The sequence below is a fragment of the Terrapene carolina genome, unplaced genomic scaffold (genome assembly GCF_002925995.2).
Source record: "Terrapene carolina triunguis isolate 2854851 unplaced genomic scaffold, T_m_triunguis-2.0 Scaffold136, whole genome shotgun sequence".
In the NCBI taxonomy this organism is placed as follows: Eukaryota; Metazoa; Chordata; order Testudines; family Emydidae; genus Terrapene; species Terrapene triunguis.
In genome coordinates, this window is record NW_020664487.1 from 5595409 (window position 1) to 5614288 (window position 18880).

Genomic DNA, 18880 nt, shown 5'->3' on the forward strand with positions numbered 1-18880 from the left:
CTAAATTATCTATTACTACAGATATGTTAAAAGCTAGTAACCGGTTTTGCACTATTGCTTCAGGCTGTGGTTAAAGCACTCACCATCCACTATCCCCGCAAACAGCAAAAACAATTGCTAATTTAAGTAGCCAGCTACCCCAGACTTTCTTCCCAAATGTTCTGATGTTATGGCAATAAAACAGAGAGGGTTTTGACTATATGGTTTACAATTTTTTAGCATGTCACTTCCTTTTAGTATACACAGCCAGCACATTCCAGAGAGGAAGAGAGCTGAAAAGATGGTCAATGTATGTAGGAAAAATGGCAGCTGCCTGAGCTAAAGTAAGAAGGGAACTTAAATGCCTGTTTCCTTAGAAGTTTGAAAGATGTAATTAAAGTTTGCAAAGATAAAACAGAAATTGTTAAAATAAATTAAGGTACATAAAAGCCCTGTACACTTCTCCTGACAGGAGAGCCAAGAAATAATATAGTAGATTTGAGAGAGGAAAACAGAAGATTGTGCTTATACTGTAGCGCAAGTAAAAATGCAGTCATCCAGAACTATTAACGCTTATTAATGGTAACTATTCTAGATTTATAATGCAACTTGTCAGATACCAGTCACAGACATTAGGAAAATATAGTTGTTGCTTTAAAGTAAAGTAACCAAGCCCACAAAACAAATTTTCCACTAGAAAAGCTTTGTTTTACCCAAAGGAAAAAAAAATCAATATTATATCTACTATATAGTGGAAAGCAACAATGGGTTCATGAAAAAACTATTTCAGATTGCGTCTTATCAAAGTTTATAAACTCTCCCCAAGACTTTCTACACCATAAACGCTCACAGCAGGGAGTTTCTCCAAGACTGATAAAAACAGACAACTTTCCCACCTCAAAAATGCCACCAAATGGCTAAAGCAGCCGATATGCTTGTCCAATCTTCTTCAAGAAATTCCACCTCTGGCTTCACTTTGCCAGGTGAAACCCATAAAATCCTCAGGAAAAGGACACATGGCTAATTATATATGTATACACTTATCTAATTAAAGCACAAAAGTACTGCTATTTGATGATTACAAGTAAATTGAGGCAGAGAACCAGTTTTTATTTCAGCTCCAGGTTAGACAAAGAGAAATCCAGATGTGCTGATGGACAGCATCAGCAGCTTGACCTTGAGACAGACAGCTGCAGCGCTTGGAAAATGTAGTTACCCCAGTGACAGAAACTTGCTTTTATGAGATGAATGGACCTAAACCTTGAGTTTCTGCAGATCATTCCTGTTAAACTAAAAGAGTTGGGGAATTATTTTTAAAAGTGCTCAATACCCACCAGGTCTTATTAAAAAAAAAAGGGGTGGGGGTGTCTAGGCTTAGGCAAAAATGAGAATCAATCCTTCCTGAAAATCTGGACCAGTGTTCCAAAAATCCTTAGAGTCACAAAAACTTTGCCAACATAAACCAATTGCAAACCCATGCAATATATCCCCTAGGAGTCTGCAGGCAGACTGCTCCAGTTTGTTTCCCCTCGTTTTTGTCAAGCAGCAAGAGATCAAAATTAATATCGGGGACACTTTTCAGAGTCTTGCAAGCTTCAGTGAATCTGTCAAGTATCTTGTCAATTCCCTACTGTCACTGAGGACAGAGGAAAGCTGTGATCAAGGCAACAGAGGCAGTCATAGGGAGTTACTTCTTGGGGGGAGAGGGAGGGCTCAAAATGAAAGCTGGGGAAGGAGTGGTAAAGAACCAAACCCCCTGCAAGCCAGCCAGGTGGCTTTAGTAGTGGCGTAAAGTACCAGAAACACGACCACTCACGCCAACCTGTAAACTCTGAGGTGGTGTTGTAATCAGAAGGTTCTGGCGGATGTGTAAGAGGTCATACGATTTTTTTTTCTCCCTTCCAGCAGCTTGCAGGGGTAAAGATTTAATTTTATGCGTAGACAACTACTAGCCAGACATTTATGAAATCATGAGCCTCCAAGCAAGGACCAGGAAAAGTATACGGGCAGAAATCCTAGCTCCCTCCTTTTCTGGGAGCTGGAGGTATCAGAGGGGGCTGGAGAAAGGAGAACATGATTGCTATTGACTACCTATAACTAGTAGGATTAGTCCCTCCTGCTAGTAAATGTCAAGTAAATTTCAAGTCAGGCACCACAACTTCTACTCCCCTCCCCCTCAGACTAATTTTTCAACTCTACATTTGTAAGCATCATATTTGTTTGAAAAATTGAAGTCCAGATTGCTCTTGGGGGGAAAAAAAAGACCTCAGAACAAACTCATCCTGCTCAACAAAGTAGCACTGTAGCTGTGACATGAGCGAGACTCGTTACTTTAACCAAAGGAAAGCTATAGCATGCCTGGCCATTGGATGACAATTATTTATGCAATCATCACTTTGATTCAAAATAAAATGCGATACATGCAATGTATCCAGCCTTAGCTTGACTGTGCATTAGGATATAAAGTCCATTTCTACTTCAGTCTCAGCTGACAACCAACTTATTAATGTCATTGTATACTGCTAAATGCACAGCTCTTTATATGTTCAAAGTGCTGTACAAACATCTGTCAACATAATGATGTAAACATTGTATCAAATTAAGTTGCTGGGTAAAATGGAAGTTGGAGAAAAGAGCGCTATTTAAAATGTGAGGGTTTCTAAACCAACAAAATTTGGGGGACGTTACGACCCGTGTTAAATGGGAGGTCAGACTAGATGATCACAATGGTCCCTTCCGGCCTTTGAAGCTATGAATAAATTCCAGAGATGCTACACAAAACTTAAGAGCCCTATTAACTTAATACTGAATAATTTGGGGGCAGGGATTGGTCATGATTATGGCCCAGCCCTTCAATCCATTTGATCATGGACTTAATACACCACTGCTAGAGTATTTGCCAGGATTAGGAAAAGAAACTGTTCCCATACAAATTGTGAAACTGGCTGACAGTACATATAGGAACTGCAGAGAGAAAGAACAAATGCTTGGGCACATCAGCAGCCAGGGCTGATATTTAATAGGAAAAAGTTTTTAAAAGAATAAAACCCAAAGAACTCTAAAAAGAGGATCTGAAAAGGATCTGTTCATTTGAGAGTAGAAGGGAAAAAAGGAAAACAAAAGGGAAATAGGATGCTACAAATTGTTAATACAGAAATAAAGAGGTACAAGTGACAACTGCGAATACAGAAATTAAAATCTGTTTTAAATTCTGAGTGATCAAAAGTAAATTTAATGTTGTAAGCTTAATGCACATTTACAAAACTCAAGGGTTGTTTTGTTTTGTTTTTTTTAAAGCTCTGTTACAGCGAGCGGTTTACTTTTTCTCCTTTGTATGGTCATACCATACATTTTACATCCAAAGTAGCATAAAATGCTCCCCATCCCTCACTTAACTATCATTCCACTAGGTACAAGGTGATCAAGCAGTTTGGCCTTTATTCTATATTAAAACTTTTAGAAGGCTCACCATGGTGGCACAGGGCACAGGCTAGATTCTACAGCCTCAAAACAGTCAGGCTGGTTTGGGACTCCAAACTATGGCTCATCAACACCTAGTTTGCTATACAAAAGGCAATCTGTTGCATAATGGTGGGGCATGGGTGAGGATGAGGGTGCTGCCCAGTCTAGGTCAAACTGGGGTCTCATCTGCCACTCCATTAGATGTTTCCTAAGCCTTAACTCTCATGCCTGGCAGGTGTGGCTGGGAAAGAAATGGCAGATACTACACTTGTCAGAGTTGCACACTTCACCCAGGCAGTACGAGAACCTCTGGTGGACATCACGGAAAAGCTCTTGAGCAGGAGACACAGCTTTTTATCCCAGTATCCTGGGCATAGTTTGATGTCCATGCCAGGAAAAAAGGTGTGTGTGAGGAGAAGTAACCCCAGAAGGGGGCAGGGAAGGACTCCCTAGTTGCTTACTGTCTAAACTAAAACAGCCAAAACTATCTAATAAGAAACTATTTTAAACTGTGTACAGATGAAGTCTAAAGAAGAGCTCTGAGGACATTGGAGCGTTCCATCTCAGACCACATGGAGGTAAGAAGGAACTGGAGAGGTGGCTGGTCCAAACCACCCCTTATAGCCTCGGTTCAAAGCATAAGAAGCGAAAGAGTACAGGCACAGACCCAATGGACACTCCTAACAAGAGTCTTCTAGTCTCAGGCACATGGAGTGCAGGCCTATCGCACAGTGGAATACACACAGGGACCAACACTTGAAGAAGTGCTTTGTTATGGTTCAGCTCAAGCCAAGGTTTAAGTGAAACTGAAATAAGCCACCAAAACAGCAGTCCACACAGTAGCTTCCACTGGCTAAAGCAATTTAGTTAAACCTGTGCAAAGCGTGTGTAGACAAGGTCCAAGGCACTTAAATCAAAATAAGAGTGTTTACACATAAAAAGTTGCACTTCACCCAGATCAATTTAATTCAGTTGAACCAGTGAAAGTTTGTGTTTAGAGAAGGCCTAAGCCAGTGACCTGATTTTCAAGGGTGCTGAGAACCTAGCACAGTCAATGGGAACTGCTTCGAACTTAGTGCTTTTGAAAAACAGGGATTTTGGTAGGTGGCTACATAGAGATTCAGGAGCTAAGCTTCCAGCACCTGTTTTTGAAAATATGAGCACGTCGCTTAGACTGAAAATGATTTAGAAAGTCTGAATCCTAGTCAGGAAGAGAACCCAGGTCTCCCAAGTCTCAGACCAGTATAGACCACAAGATCACTCTTCCTATAATGGCTTTCTAAATGACCTCTTCCTTGCTGCCTGAAAGGATACTGAGCTTGCTGCAGTTTGGGGCTAGTCTACACTAAAAAGGCTTTTCCAGTATTGCTATATCAGCAAAGCCCACTAGCAGAGGGACAACGTATACCAGCAAGAGTTCTTTTGCCTGCATACTTAAACCATCTCCCTTAATGATTTAGCTATAGTGGCAAAAGAGTCATTGTTAGCATACGATGTGTCTACACAGGGTTTTTTGCTGACAGCTATGTCAGGTCAGGGCGTAATTTTTTGTACATTCCTAACCAACATCACTCTAATGGCAAAACTTTGTAGTGTAGACCTGGCCTCAGAGCTAAGCAACTATATCCAAATCTGAGTCAAGGTTGCAGCACATCCACGTTAGACTAAAATTCTAGTTTATTTTGCATAAAAAGAGTTCTTGTAGCTGTGAGGGAAAAAAAGTTACCTACTATTTTGCTTCTTTAAAGATATCGCTCCCTGGGATTCTCTCTACCAGGTCCTGGCCGCCCAGTTGGGACAGGGCCCCTGTCTTACAGTGGGATCTTGTGCTCCCAGGCTAAAAACCCTGTGAGCATGGTATCTTTAAAGAAAAGCATGATACCAAAATATTCCCTTCAGCACAGCATATCCAAAATATTGCAGCTGAAATTTAAAACCCTATCTAAAACTACAAATGATTCAGAAGCAGAAGTAATGACTGGTTACAAGAGCTTCATTAAACCACAGGAGGGGAAAAAAATGTTAATCAGGATTCTATTTGAAACAACCTTGCCCATAAACAGTTTAGAGAAATGAGCAGACAAAAGCACAAAAAACAAGGAACAGACTTTGCATACCACAAGATTCTTTAATCAATATAGTCAAGGGGATATTTCACAGTGGAACAAGGCTTGAAATGCATACTAAGATTTGCTTGGTCAGTATTTCCTTTACTATCATTACCTATTTGGTTTAGGGTAAAAAAATGCTGCCCTCACCACTCCTCTAAACAACCCACTCAATGTCGCAGTGAGGCACTTACCCTGATTCTGACATCAGTTTATTGCCCGAAATAAGTGCCACAAAGGCCATTGCAGTATCTGATAGAACCTATTTAAACACAAACTTTCATGTGCTGATTAGTAATAAGTAGGGCTGTCAAGCGATTAAGAAAATTAATCGCAATTAATCGCACTGTTAAACAATAGAATACCACTTAAATACTTTGGATGTTTTCTACATTTTCAAATACATTGATTTCAATTACAACACAGAATACGAAGTGTACAGTGCTCACTTTATATTTATTTTTGATTACAAGTATTTGCACTGTAAAAAAATAGTATTTTTCAATTCACCTAATACAAATACTATATTGCAATCTCTTTATCATGAAAGTTGAACTTACAAATGTAGAAATATGTACAAAAAACCGCATTCAAAAATAAAACAAGGTAAAATTTTAGAGCCTACAAGTCCACTCAGTCCTACTTCTTGTTCAGCCAATCACTCAGACAAACAAGTTTGTTTACATTTGCAGGAAATAATGCTACCCGCTTCTTGTTTACAATGTCACCTGAAAGTGATAACAGGCATTCTCATGGCACTGTTTTAGCCGGCGTCACAAGATATTTACATGCCAGATGCGCTAAAGATTCATATGTCCCTTCATGCTTCAACCACCATTCCAGAGGACATGCATCCATGCCGATGATGGGTTCTGCTCGATAACCATCCAAAGCAGAGCAGACCGAAGCATGTTCATTTTCATTATCTGAGTCAGTTGCCAATTGGGAGAAGGTTAATTTTCTTTTTTGGTGGTTCAGGTTCTATAGCTTCCGCATCGGAGTGTTGCTCTTTTAAGACTTCTGAAAGCATGCTCCACACCTCGTCCCTCTCAGATTTTGGAAGGCATTTCAGATTCTTAAACCTTGGGTCCAGTGCTGTAGCTACCTTTAGAAATCTCACATTGGTACCTTCTTTACGTTTTGTCAAATCTGCAGTGAAAGTGTTCTTAAAATGAAGAACATGTGCTGGGTCATCATCCAAGATTGCTATAATATGAAATATTTGGCAGAATGTGGATAAAACAGAGCATGAGACATACTATTTTCCCCCAGGGAGTTCAGTCACAAATTTAATTAACGCACTATTTTTTTAATGATCATCATTAGCATGTCCTCTGGAATGATGTCCAAAGCATGAAGGGGCATACGAATGTTTAGCATATCTGGCACGTAAATACCTTGCAACACCGGCTACAAAAGTGCCATGCGAACGCCTGTTCCCACTTTCTGGTGACATTGTAAATAAGAAGAAGGCAGCATTATCTCCTGTAAACGTGAACAAACTTGTCTTAGCGATTGGCTAAACAAGAAGTAGGACTGAGTGGACTTGTAGGCGCTAAAGTTTTACATTGTTTTGTTTTTGAGTGCAGTTATGTAACAAAAAAATCTACTTTGCAAGTTGCACTTTCATGACAGAGATTGCACTACAGTACTTGTATGAGGTGAATTGAAAAATACTATTTCTTTTATCATTTTTACAGTGCAAATATTTGTAATTAAAATTACAATACAGAGTACTATATAGATGAAAATGTAGAAAAACATCCAAAATATGTAATAAATTTCAATTGGCATTCTATTGTTTAACAGTGCGATTAAAACTGCGATTAATCGTGATCAATTTTTTTGAGTTAATTGCGTGAGTTAACTGCTATTAATCGACAGCCCTAGTAATAAGTTATGAAAAACAAGCAATAGATTCATGTTTTAAAATATGCCAAATCTGAAAATTCCCATCATCTTTAATAATTAATAGTAAGAGTTTGAGAAAGCAGCATATTTATCATGGGACTGAAATTTCACAAAGTATGGATCCTTAGACATTTTACATGTAGACCAATGTGCAAATTCTGCCCTGATTTATCCCCATGTAACCTCAATGACTTCAATAGGATAGCACTAAATTTATGTCAGGCAAACTTTCACCCCAGGACTGTTATTCACCCAAACTTAGTAGGATCTTTGAATTTTTCAACTCCGTATCATGTGTGAGCAAATATGAAACAAGTAAAATTTCAGGTTTCTCCTACAGTAAATGATGCTTTAAAAATAGGAAAGGTTCAATAACAAATTCTTACATATAACACATTTTATTAATACAGAGGTAGAAATCAGTTCTCCCGCAGAACTGAAATTCTATACCTTCAAAGATATAGCTAAAAATACTTGCTTACTAAAGAAAATGATTAAATATAAAAAATTCCAATTTCTCCTAGAACTAAAATCAGTCTTAAAAAAATTGTAGTACCATCTTATAATTCAAATAAAAATATATAAAAAAAGATTATTCATAGCCAATCTAATTCCTGAAATAATACAATGAGGTTCATTAATGAGTTTATGATTTTTAGTTTGTTGAACTTGAGTAGAGAATGAGCACCAGAAAAAGATACTTAAAATTTATAAAAAACATTTACTGAAAGAAGCATTTCATATTGACATAGCATTTCCAAATGAACTATTACAAACTCAGTATAAAGTTTAAAAGTATCTATACACAAGTAATTCTGGACAAACACAGTAACTTTGAAGCGTTATGATTTAAGCTCGCCAAAGCTGATTAAAAAAATCAGTGAGAAACTGGGTCAAAGCATATCAACAGGATTTGTTTCATTACCAAAAAAGAGGGGCACAATGAATTTATGCAAAGTAAATAACTTGATACACTCATCTAATATATGTGTATAATTACAACATTTTACTTTATGGATACAGCACAGTTTTGATTTTTATTTAAATACCTCTCAGTAATCCACTTAATCTTTAATGCATACAGATATATATTCCTCTTTGGTTCACATGATACATATGCACTTAAATATTTAGCTTAATTATGGAGAAGACATAATGTGTTTGATCAGGCACATTATAGTTCACACATTCATCTTCCCTACCTCTAACAAAGAAAGCAAATGACACATTTTAAGCAAAAATATTTTATACGTAATAGGAAAAAAAAGTTAGCCCCTTTCAATGTATCAGTTGTCCGGGAAATGCACGAGTCCAGATATCTTTTCATTTGAATTTATGATCCATTAAAATTATTATGGAGATGTGTGTGTAGTCTGGCAACAATGGAGTTAACCTCATTATAATTTCCAGAACTAGTTTAACATTGATACCAAATGTTTTCATGAATATAAATTGAAATCCTTTTAAGCCAAAAATAAACATCACCCAAAGGTCCAAATATTTAGAAAATGTACATTATTGATAGAACTCTTGAGTGTACTGAACTTTTGAAAATATCCAGAGTAAGGATAAAAGGCTATTTTAATGCATTTTTGCTTACAAAGCTGGAATTACGGAATCAAAAAAAGATTAATCTGAACTATTATTCCTACTCACTTTCATATTCTATAAATTACCAAGGAATATATTGCTTAAAACATCAGGCTTAATCTAAACGTAAAAACAAATATAGGAGCAGTGAAAAGCTAACACATGGGTATTGCTAGGAAGATTTAATTAGCATTTTGGAGATACAGCTAGAAAAGGGAGTTGTCATTTACTTAATGAAATAGAATCTAGTTCTTTATAAAGAAAGTCAAATAGAACGAGGCCACAAATATTTTCAATGGTGGAGAGAGAAAGCAGTAGTAGAAATTAAGTATCTCTATTGCATATTCAATTCAAGAGTGGATTGAAATAATGATGAAATAAAAGAATCACAGCACAATCAGTTTTCATTCTGCAGAACAGCTAGAAGCTATAAGAATCTTACTGCAATGTCAGCTCCAAGCACACACAAGGGCTCCAGAAAATGCTCATTGATCATGCAGCACTTTATAATGCGCAGGAGGCCTCTCTCCTCCCTCTTTCCCCCAACCCCTCCCACAGCAGCATTATAGTAATTGAGAATTCTCAACACCGGTACCACACATGTTAAAGGGAAAATAATCAATCACATCCTTGGCCTTCCTTGGAGTTATTAGTCTACAAAACAGATCTGCAAATCTAACTGGTATTTAAAAATCTGCAATAACTCAATATCGTATTCTAACCTAGACCAATTAAACCAGAAATGGTTTTTTCTTCCCTTCATCTTTAGATTGCATAAAATTCAACTGATCAACATTTACTCAGTAACAGACAGAAAACATAAATATAGTTTCTCTTTAGAGATACACACAAAGGAAGAATGAATCAGATTAACAATTGTGATCCTTTAAAACAGTAAAATATCAAATTATATATTTTCATGCTCTGATAAGGAAATCACCAAAATTTAGCATTTCAGGATTTATAAATATCCTGATTCTCTTTAGAAACAAAAAAAAGTATTGTATTTAGCCAGATAACTATTTCCAATCTGGACCAAAGTATATATAGCAATTTAGCAATTCTCATCATTTAATAATTTATAATAGATACAAACAAAACAAGCAGCTTCTTTAACCAGCAAAATATAAGCACTTTCAGGACTTTATGTAAATTAATTGTGTAAGACATAGGATACTAAAGCCTTTGCAAGCTGCTTTGCAGACCCCACCTTTTAATGAGTTAATCTAAAGGTCACAAGCACGCAGGCGTTTTATGAAGTCTGAGGTTCTTTCTTTTATTCCTCTCTACCATGCACCCCCAACTTATAATTTATAATCAAACAAATGACATACTAATTCTCAGCTAATTTAGTAGCCATCTGAGCAGCACATCTCACAGAACAAGGACTGTGTGCCTTGCTTAAATGCATAACTTCTCTTCCCCTCCTCCCTCAACTGAGTAATTCGTAAGCATATTCCCGTTGATAGATTTCTTTCTTCTGGCTTTCAATTTCATTGCAGTTTGTAAATCAACTCCTACCTCAAGGATGTCTTCTAGAACATATGCTTCCATCTCAGCCTCTGTCTCCACCATGTTTTATCAAACTGCCATGTTTCTTACTGCACTATGATTAGATCACTGCCAGCAGGAACACTCCTCTGTGTCAGCAAGGGAACAGGAAATGGAATGTTCTAATACATGCCTGAAAGAGGCTTTACTGCTTGCAAACCAGGCACCTACCAACTGAGCAGGGGTGACTGAATATGATGTTTAAAGTCACAGCAGCCCTCTTCTGGAAGTACCCTTCAGATAAATAACCTAATCAAAGGAAGTAAGCAAGGCACCTTATTTTACAACGCTATCTTGAAAGCATGTATGTTTCAGATGAATTCAACTTTTTTATAGAGGAAATCCAACCCGTCAGCTTTCCTAAATTCACTAAACCTAAGGGGTTGCAGTTTTGTAGCACAGAAATTTATCTGGAGCAAAAGTTTATAGAGTAGAATAGATGCTGTATCAGTACAGTGCTTACTGAGACATTAACACCAGGCTCAGGAAATCCCAACATAATAAAATTAGAATGAATCTTTAGTAAAGTATGGAGCAAGCAATCACCCTGATTCATATTCAATGTATTAGGAGTTTAAAGTCTTCCTACCTTCTGACCTTTGTAGGAAGACTTCTGAGCTAAAATTCAATAGACTGAGTTTCATTCTTGTTTTTGTCTGAACAGAATTTTTAAATTCATTTCCCAAGCATGGCTCAGAATTCAGTATTTTTTTCCCTATAGATCAGCTTCTTCTCTCCTTACAAAAGTCCCAAGAGATGGGGCTGCTTGCAAGTTTCTCCTGCTAAAAATTCTCTAATCTAAACCTATAAACACTTTCTTCTAAAAACTGAATAAAGTTTTCTGTAGTCTCAACACTAGACACTGATCCAGCAGAGATGTTGAGCAACAACAGGACAATAAGCTGCCCCCTCTAACTAGGCTGAAATGAGCACATCGCCTGCTCCCCAACATCAGCTTGTTTGCCCAGCTCTACCTCAGGATGTTGCTATGCCGGGCTATTGCACAGCAATGTGCTTTTGGATGCTTTAGGAATTGCTGCTGTTTCTTAGCCAGTGCAGAGACTGCACAGCCTATTTCAGATGGATTCGCATGGGACCCTCTCCCCTCCCCGCTTTCCATGCCACCCCAACACTTGTGTAGTCCCCAATGGGGCTTTCAGACCATTCTCTCAGCCAGTGTACCAGGTCCCCCTGGAGAAGTTAGTCTCTACTTGAATACCAAGTCTAGCCACTGCAGTGGCACCTGCTGGGGTCTCCGGGTGGTCTAAATCCTCTCCCCACAGTTGGAGCAACTACACTGTGAGAACCAATGTGGTGGGCCAGTGGAGGGGCAGAGGTGAGAGCATGTGTGCACAGCTAGGACCATGTTGAGGTCTAAATGAGAAAAAAGAAAAGGAAATGGAAGCGTGGAAAATTAAGACTAGGAAACCTAAGAGGTGGACAAAGAGAGAGCAAGGAATAAGGTACAAAGGTGTGGATGGTACGGCTACAAAAACATTGCCAGGGGACTGCTAGTGTCTGGCTCTTTTTGTTAGCGAAAGACTAACAAGTGTATCTTGGTTTCCCACACACCAGACCGAACTACTGCCACTAAGCTTCTCATTCACTCATGACCCATTACAGAACTGAAATATACCTTGGGCCAACAAGTTTAGCCAGTTCTAAGAAACATAGCTACATGCATTCCATTCATCTTCAAAGAAAGAATGAATCTGTGTAATGGATATATGAGGCTGACTCAGTTTCTGGTTGTTCTCAGGGTGTTGCTACAGAGGCAGCGTTAAGGTTGTTTGTGTGATTTGCATACTGTTTTGAGGTTATTAATATAAAGTAGAATTTCTAACAAAATCTGCTTTTTTGTGTTTTTCTTAGAACTGTGGATCAAGGTAATATTACCTCTCCTCTGTATATGTAGGGCCCTACCAAATTCACAGCCATGAAAAACTAGTCAAGGACTCTGAAATCTGATCTGTTTTTTTGTGTGCTTTTACCCTGTACTATACAGATTTCCTGGGGGAGACCAGCATTTTTCAAATTGGGGGTCCTGAACCAAAAGGGTGTTGCAGGGGGAGGGTCACAAGGTTATTGTAGGGGGGTCATGGTTTTGCCACCCTTACGTCTGAGTTGCCTTCAGAGCTGGGCAGTAGGAGAGCGGTGGCTGCTGACTGAGGGCTCAGCTCTACAGGCAGCATTGCAGAAGTAAATGTGGCAACACCATATTGTGCCATCCTTCCTTCTGTGCTGCTGCTGGCAGTGGCTCTGCCTTTAGAGCTGGGCTCCCTGCCAGCAGCCGCTGCTCTCCAGCTGCCCAGCTCTGAAGGCAGCACCATCGCCAGCAGCAGCACAGAAGTAAGGGTAACAATACTGCAACCCACCTACAATCAACTTGCGACCTTCCCACGACTCCTTTTTGGGTCAGGACCCCTACAAATACAACACAGTGAAATTTCAGATTTAAATAGCTGAAATAATGAAATTTACGACTTTTAAAATCATATGACTGTGAAATTGACCACAATGGACCATGAATTTTGTAGGGCCCTATTTTATAAGGTATTTGTGAGCTCACTATGTCCAGTTCCAACATCCGTAGTTTTTAAAGCATGTTGAAAATTTGGATATAGTTCAGAAAAGAACTGCAAAAATTATTAGAAGTTGGGAAAAAATCCACTAACATTTAATGAGAGACTTAATGAGCTCACTAGTTTAATCAAAAGAGGTGACTATCACATCTATAACTACCTTCACAGGGAGAAGCTCTTATTTTCAAGAGATCTTTAAGTCGGTCTAACAAAACCTAATGACTGGAAAATGAAGTTAGAAATATTCTAACTGGAAGAAAGAAAATTAACCACAGATAGTGGTAAATTCTCCCATCACTGAGTTTTTTAAATTGAGATGGGATATCTTTCTAAAAAATGTGCTCTAGTTCAATCACAAGTTATTGGGGCTTGACAGTGTTCACTTATACAGTAAAAAAATTATCTGTTACAGGAATTGCAGGTGAAATTTTATTACCTGTGTTATGCAGGAGGTTAGACTAGATCAGAGGTTCTCAAACTGCAGGTCATGACCCCAAAGAGAGTCACGACCCCCTCTGAATGGGGTTGCCAGGGCTGGCTTAGACTGCTGGGGCCTGGGGCTGAAGCCCAAGCACCATTGCCCAGGGCCAGAGCCAAAGCCCGAGGGCTTCAGCCCTGGGTGGCGGGGCTCAGGTTGCAGGCCTCCTACCTGGGGCTGAAGCCCTTGAGCTTCAGCTTTGGCCCTCCTGCCCAGAGTGGTGGGGCTCAGGCTTTGCCCCCCATCACACACCTGGGGCAGTGGGGCTTGGGCGGGCTCAGCCTTCGGTCCACCCTCCTGGGGTCGTGAAGTAATTTTTGTTGTCAGAAGGGGGTCGCAGTGAAGTGAAGTTTGTGAACCCTGGGCCAAATGATTTGAGCAGTCCCTTCTGATCTTAAACTAAAAGGCTTTTGTTAGGGAATCTATGTGTAGAGCAGAGCTGTGACTGTTTTCTGCTGTCAAGGATTGCAGTATGGGGAGGTAGGGAGTGGGGAACAACTTATTCTACTCAACTGAGTGAGTGTTCTACATACCCCCATCAACTACCACAAGATAAAGGAGTTTAGAATACGTGATCTCTTACTGTGGATGAATCCCATGTTTATTAACTCATTGCTTTCCATTCTTTATGATGTGGAAATCTTTCAGTTTCCAAAAGAATGTTTTGCTCCTGGAATTCAGTCAAGGAGTATCTCCCATTTAAACGTTCCTCATCTTGGACCTTGTTGCGCTGATGCTTCCTGATCTTGTTCCTTGACTCTGGCTAGTATTTATTAGAGTCTCCATCTCTGCTTACCTCCAGAATCATCACACCAGCACAATGCTTACACAGGTATCTCCAGTGGTGAGGCTGGCATCTACTAGTATATGCAGCCACTCTGGTTCCACCAGTTCTATTCCCTCTAGTTAGAACCTTCCTCCAACCATCAAAAGAGATTAAACAATGGTACCTGGTATTCCTGCTGCTCAGGAAACTGGGCGACCAATGCTAAAGGAAGACTATCATTACTGGCTTCTCATCCACAGATGTGATGGCACTATTAACTACCCTTGTGTCACTGACATCTTAAGAACTTGCATGAAGTGGCTTGAAAAATCCACTCACCTATAAAGAGCAGGAAATTTTCACAAGTGTCATCACATTCTGCAGAATCTAAATTTTCATTTAAAATAAAAGTTTCTCACCCACACGGCTATGCAGAATAACTTCTGAATAAAAACCAATATTAAACCAATGCAATACTGTCTTCAAGTCTGCAAACAACTCTAGGGCCTCCGCTGCTGCTCAGATCTTCAACCACATTACAGAAAACCGGAAACTGACCTGTGTCAGTTTTCACTGCTGTTTTCCAGATCTTGGTGAGCAGCAGTGAAACTGATAAGAATCAAATTACTGGTGGTGTGGTAATTCAAAAATGAAAGCTGGAGGAATTTTCAACATTCCTCCCCACTACACAGCAGGCAGAAAGCTGAGTTGAGGAGTGCATAAAACCTCACACACACACCCCATCGCAGCAGCTAGGAGATTATGAGATGTGCAGTGGTTCTCTAGTCTGTAGAAGTCAGGATGCTCTTTAATGGAGCAGTGGGGGAAAAGAATTATCTTTTTCTTCCAGGAGGCAGAGAGAGTTGGGTAGGGAGAGGAGCTTTAAATAGACATCTAGTAGTTAGAAACAGATATGAAAGATAAAAGAGTCCACAAAGAAAGATCCAAGAGATAGCACCTTACTGAAAACCTAGCAGCTGGAAATAGTGGTTTTTGGTTTCTTACATGGTCATTGCCGCTGAATAGCGTGGGACAACTTCTCCATCTGAAAGCTAGTACATCTATCTTCTGCCTTACAGGTGTTGGGTAATTTCCAGAACTATGTATGGGTGTGTGGAGATAAATGGGCGAGAGATTGATGGGATAAGTTAGAAAAGAAGTTAAGCAAAGGGTTTGTTTGGAGGGGGCAGAAGGGAAGCGGTGAAAAAAAAATCAAACTGGGGAGATGTAAGGCAGAAACAGTGGAGTAAAAATGGAAAAGGAAAAGGTAGAAAAAGTAAATGAAGTAGGGCTGGTCAAATCGTACTCTGCCACTATATTACTTGAGGAATTTTATTGCTATTCATCAAATAACTTATTCGATGAACACTTTTGTATTCTGCCAGCTGTTCAGTTAGTTAAACATTCAGCAATTATATTAACACTAGTGGATTTTGTCAAATATATTAAATTATCTTTTCTGCTATTCAAAAAACAATAGGAAGCTCATTAATGTCAACTTAAAATACAGTACACAAAACAGTACACCACTGTTTTATTCCTTTAAATCGTAGGGGATATGGCTGTCAGTCTGGGGGTGCAGGTATTTTTCACTAAAGGGTTTTGGGTAAATAATTCAAGCTCTGTTTATGTGTGTCCTCTAGAAGCACTAGGGAAAAGCTATTCTCTATGGAATTCTTTCCTATTAATAATCCTTTTATTGGGTCACAAGCACTTCCTATTAAAGGAACCAAACTGCATCGTGTGTGTAGAATTGTGACAAGGAGAGAAAGCTCATTATCAGTCCACATAAATTAGAAATTTGGAAGAGCCTGTAAACTGCTGGCTTTGCAGTAGTTTATTTAAAATAACCAGATGTTTATGCATCACAGCCCATCCCTCCCTCTGGAGAGCTGTTGTCATCACAATCATTATAGTAAAAATTCCATGATGTAATTGAGGAATACTGAGCTTAAGTCAAGGCTTTTGGGACTGCCAGCTGCCTCTGGCATTTAGGTTTCTTTTATGTACGCATCCTGGAGATCAGATCCAAGATCGTGCCTTAAGTGGAAAGCCAGAGCAACCAACTTGGCATACTTCCTTTTTCAAAGATTCCAGAATGGGCTTCTGCCTGCATGGTCTCCTGGACACCTTAAGTAGAACTGATGAACACCTAAACGGGCAACATAAATAGCTTCTGCTGAAAATCAGGCACATGCTATCCCAATACACTGTAGAAATTTTCATGAAGTAGAAAAAAGTGAATTACATTTTAGAGAAACCATGAGTAACGTTTTCAATTTTACACAGTATTCCCTGTAAAACACACCAGTCCTATATTATCTGTCCTTACAGACCAGGCTTCCTTGCAAAAGACTATCATTTTCCCAGGCAAAGGGAAAGCAAGGCATAGATTTGAGAGTCTGAAGTCATCCCTTGAAAGATCACGGATAGTAATATCCCTGTAAAAGGAGAAAAACAGGAATTCTGTAAGACAACATGCAGATCACCTTCAGTGCTCTGCAGAATCCAGACTTTACATAAACATTCCCCCGCACATGTATGTGATGGACAATCTACAAAATTCAAGTGGTGGGGACATGGGGCATGGATTTTAATGATTAAGTCAAATTTATACTAATATCACAAATACACTAAGTATTTGCTAAAACTGCTCATTTCAAAGTCACACAGACTGCAACTGTAGTCCATGCCAATATTCTGTAGACCAGTATCCTCATTAAAAAAACACAACAACTGACCATATGCCATCTTTCACTTTCTTCCATATAGCCTTACTTTATCACATTAAGTAAAATAATCATGAAACATGAAACACACCAAGTTCCATTTTCCACAAACAAGTTTTACTGCAAAATATCGTTTTAGGGCAGCTTTAAACGCACAGTATTTCAGTAGAACTGTAACAAGTCTGTGTGATCACACAATATCAATTGGTTTAGGAGAACGTTCAAGCATCTTATAAAAATGTGTTTTGCTACAAAGCAACTTGATACAACTCCTTTGTGCAAAACCCAAATGCATAAAATTGAATCCCTCTTATAGTATTAGCAATATTGAATGCTAGTCAAAGTCACTGTCATACAGTTTATTAAAATTATGCTATGCAGTAGGGACCTTCCTCACCACCTCTTAGCCCCGTCCAGCTCTCTCTCGGTAGTCCCTCATTTAGTAACATTTTAAATGGATAAGAACAAGGAAGTCAGAGAGGGACAGGGATGCCCACTCCTCCTGGGATGTATGCAAGGGATAAACTGCAATCTGTCAGAAAGTCTCCGTATCTTTCTTGAGGCTACCGCAGCCACAGCCACTTTACAAACAACATTTTACACATTCAGTCCCCAGTGTAGAGGAATTGGATCTCTGGTTCTTCAATGTTAGCTTGTTTGCTTCCCTCCCTTCAAGCCCCTGCAAGCTGCATCCCAGTAACACCACCTCCTTTTGTGAGCACAGAAGGGAAGACCCAATTCTGATCAAAATCCATATATTCTGGAGCACCCTGGACCCAATATCTGTGGCAAGACCCACATACTTGTGCAGCATACAGCACAACGGCGATCCAATCCAGCTTTGGACTTCTGGGTGCTGCTATTATAAAAGACTTTGTGACCTTTCATCACAGAAAACTGGAAACTGAGGCTTATTTAGGTAATATTTTTAACTGAACTAAATATGAAAGTTAGTACATAATACACTGTGTAGTTTGATAGTTGATTCAATTTACATTGCTCCAAATGTGTCTGTCAATAGACCACAAGTTTTTGTACTGATATACAAGACTGCATTGTAGACGTTACAGGAAAACCAGGACGTTTTGACAGCTGCAGCTTTTGGAACCCAGAAAAGCATGGGAGGCTTTAGACATCAGAGAAGGGATACATAGCCTCTCTTATTACTCCACTCTTTGTGGATGGGGCAGAAATAAATGTTTTGTGGCAGGGCCACCATAAACATTTCATTGTCCACTAGCTACCCCACTGCACCATACCCCATATGTGTCTCAATATTCCATGATGGATAAGCACATTATATTGATGTTTCTGCTAAAATCAACTTTTTTAAAATTGTTAACACTTAAAACCAGGAAGCAAAATTGTCCCCAAAGTGGAATCTGTGAATCCCCGTTGTTTTTATTGCTGTAAATAACTGGAATTCTAAACAATTCAAAGGATGCTGCATAAACAGGAATAGGCTTCGCTGTGCTGGCTCTGAAGAACTAAACAAGAATAAAACCTGTAAAACTTATTTTTGTCAGTGAGAAGTAGAAAGGATTCTAAAACACAGATCTGTTGCTTATATAAAAATGGCGTCTTCTTAATCACTTACGAGAACTGCACTTTAAATATCAGTAGTTTTCAGAGACACCAAGCTCAGATGAACGAAAGAAGCTAACACTTATCCCATAACAGTAGCAGTGAGAGATCTGCAGATTCAGACAGACTTTTCCACAACA

The 18880-nt window shown here is 39.1% G+C and overlaps 1 protein-coding gene across 3 annotated transcripts in view; it reads right to left on the minus strand.

Annotated features, from left to right (window-relative positions):
• The window catches only part of ANKRD17 (ankyrin repeat domain 17), a 100659-nt gene extending 89966 nt beyond the window's left edge, over nucleotides 1-10693 (minus strand). For all 3 annotated transcript variants that reach the window (XM_026653337.2, XM_026653336.2, XM_024196797.3), the window contains exon 1: nucleotides 10572-10693. In XM_026653337.2, the coding sequence (XP_026509122.1) occupies nucleotides 10572-10625 (54 nt within the window). In that variant the 5' untranslated portion in view covers nucleotides 10626-10693. The remainder of the gene's footprint in view (nucleotides 1-10571) is intronic.
• Between the last annotated feature and the right edge of the window lie 8187 nt (nucleotides 10694-18880).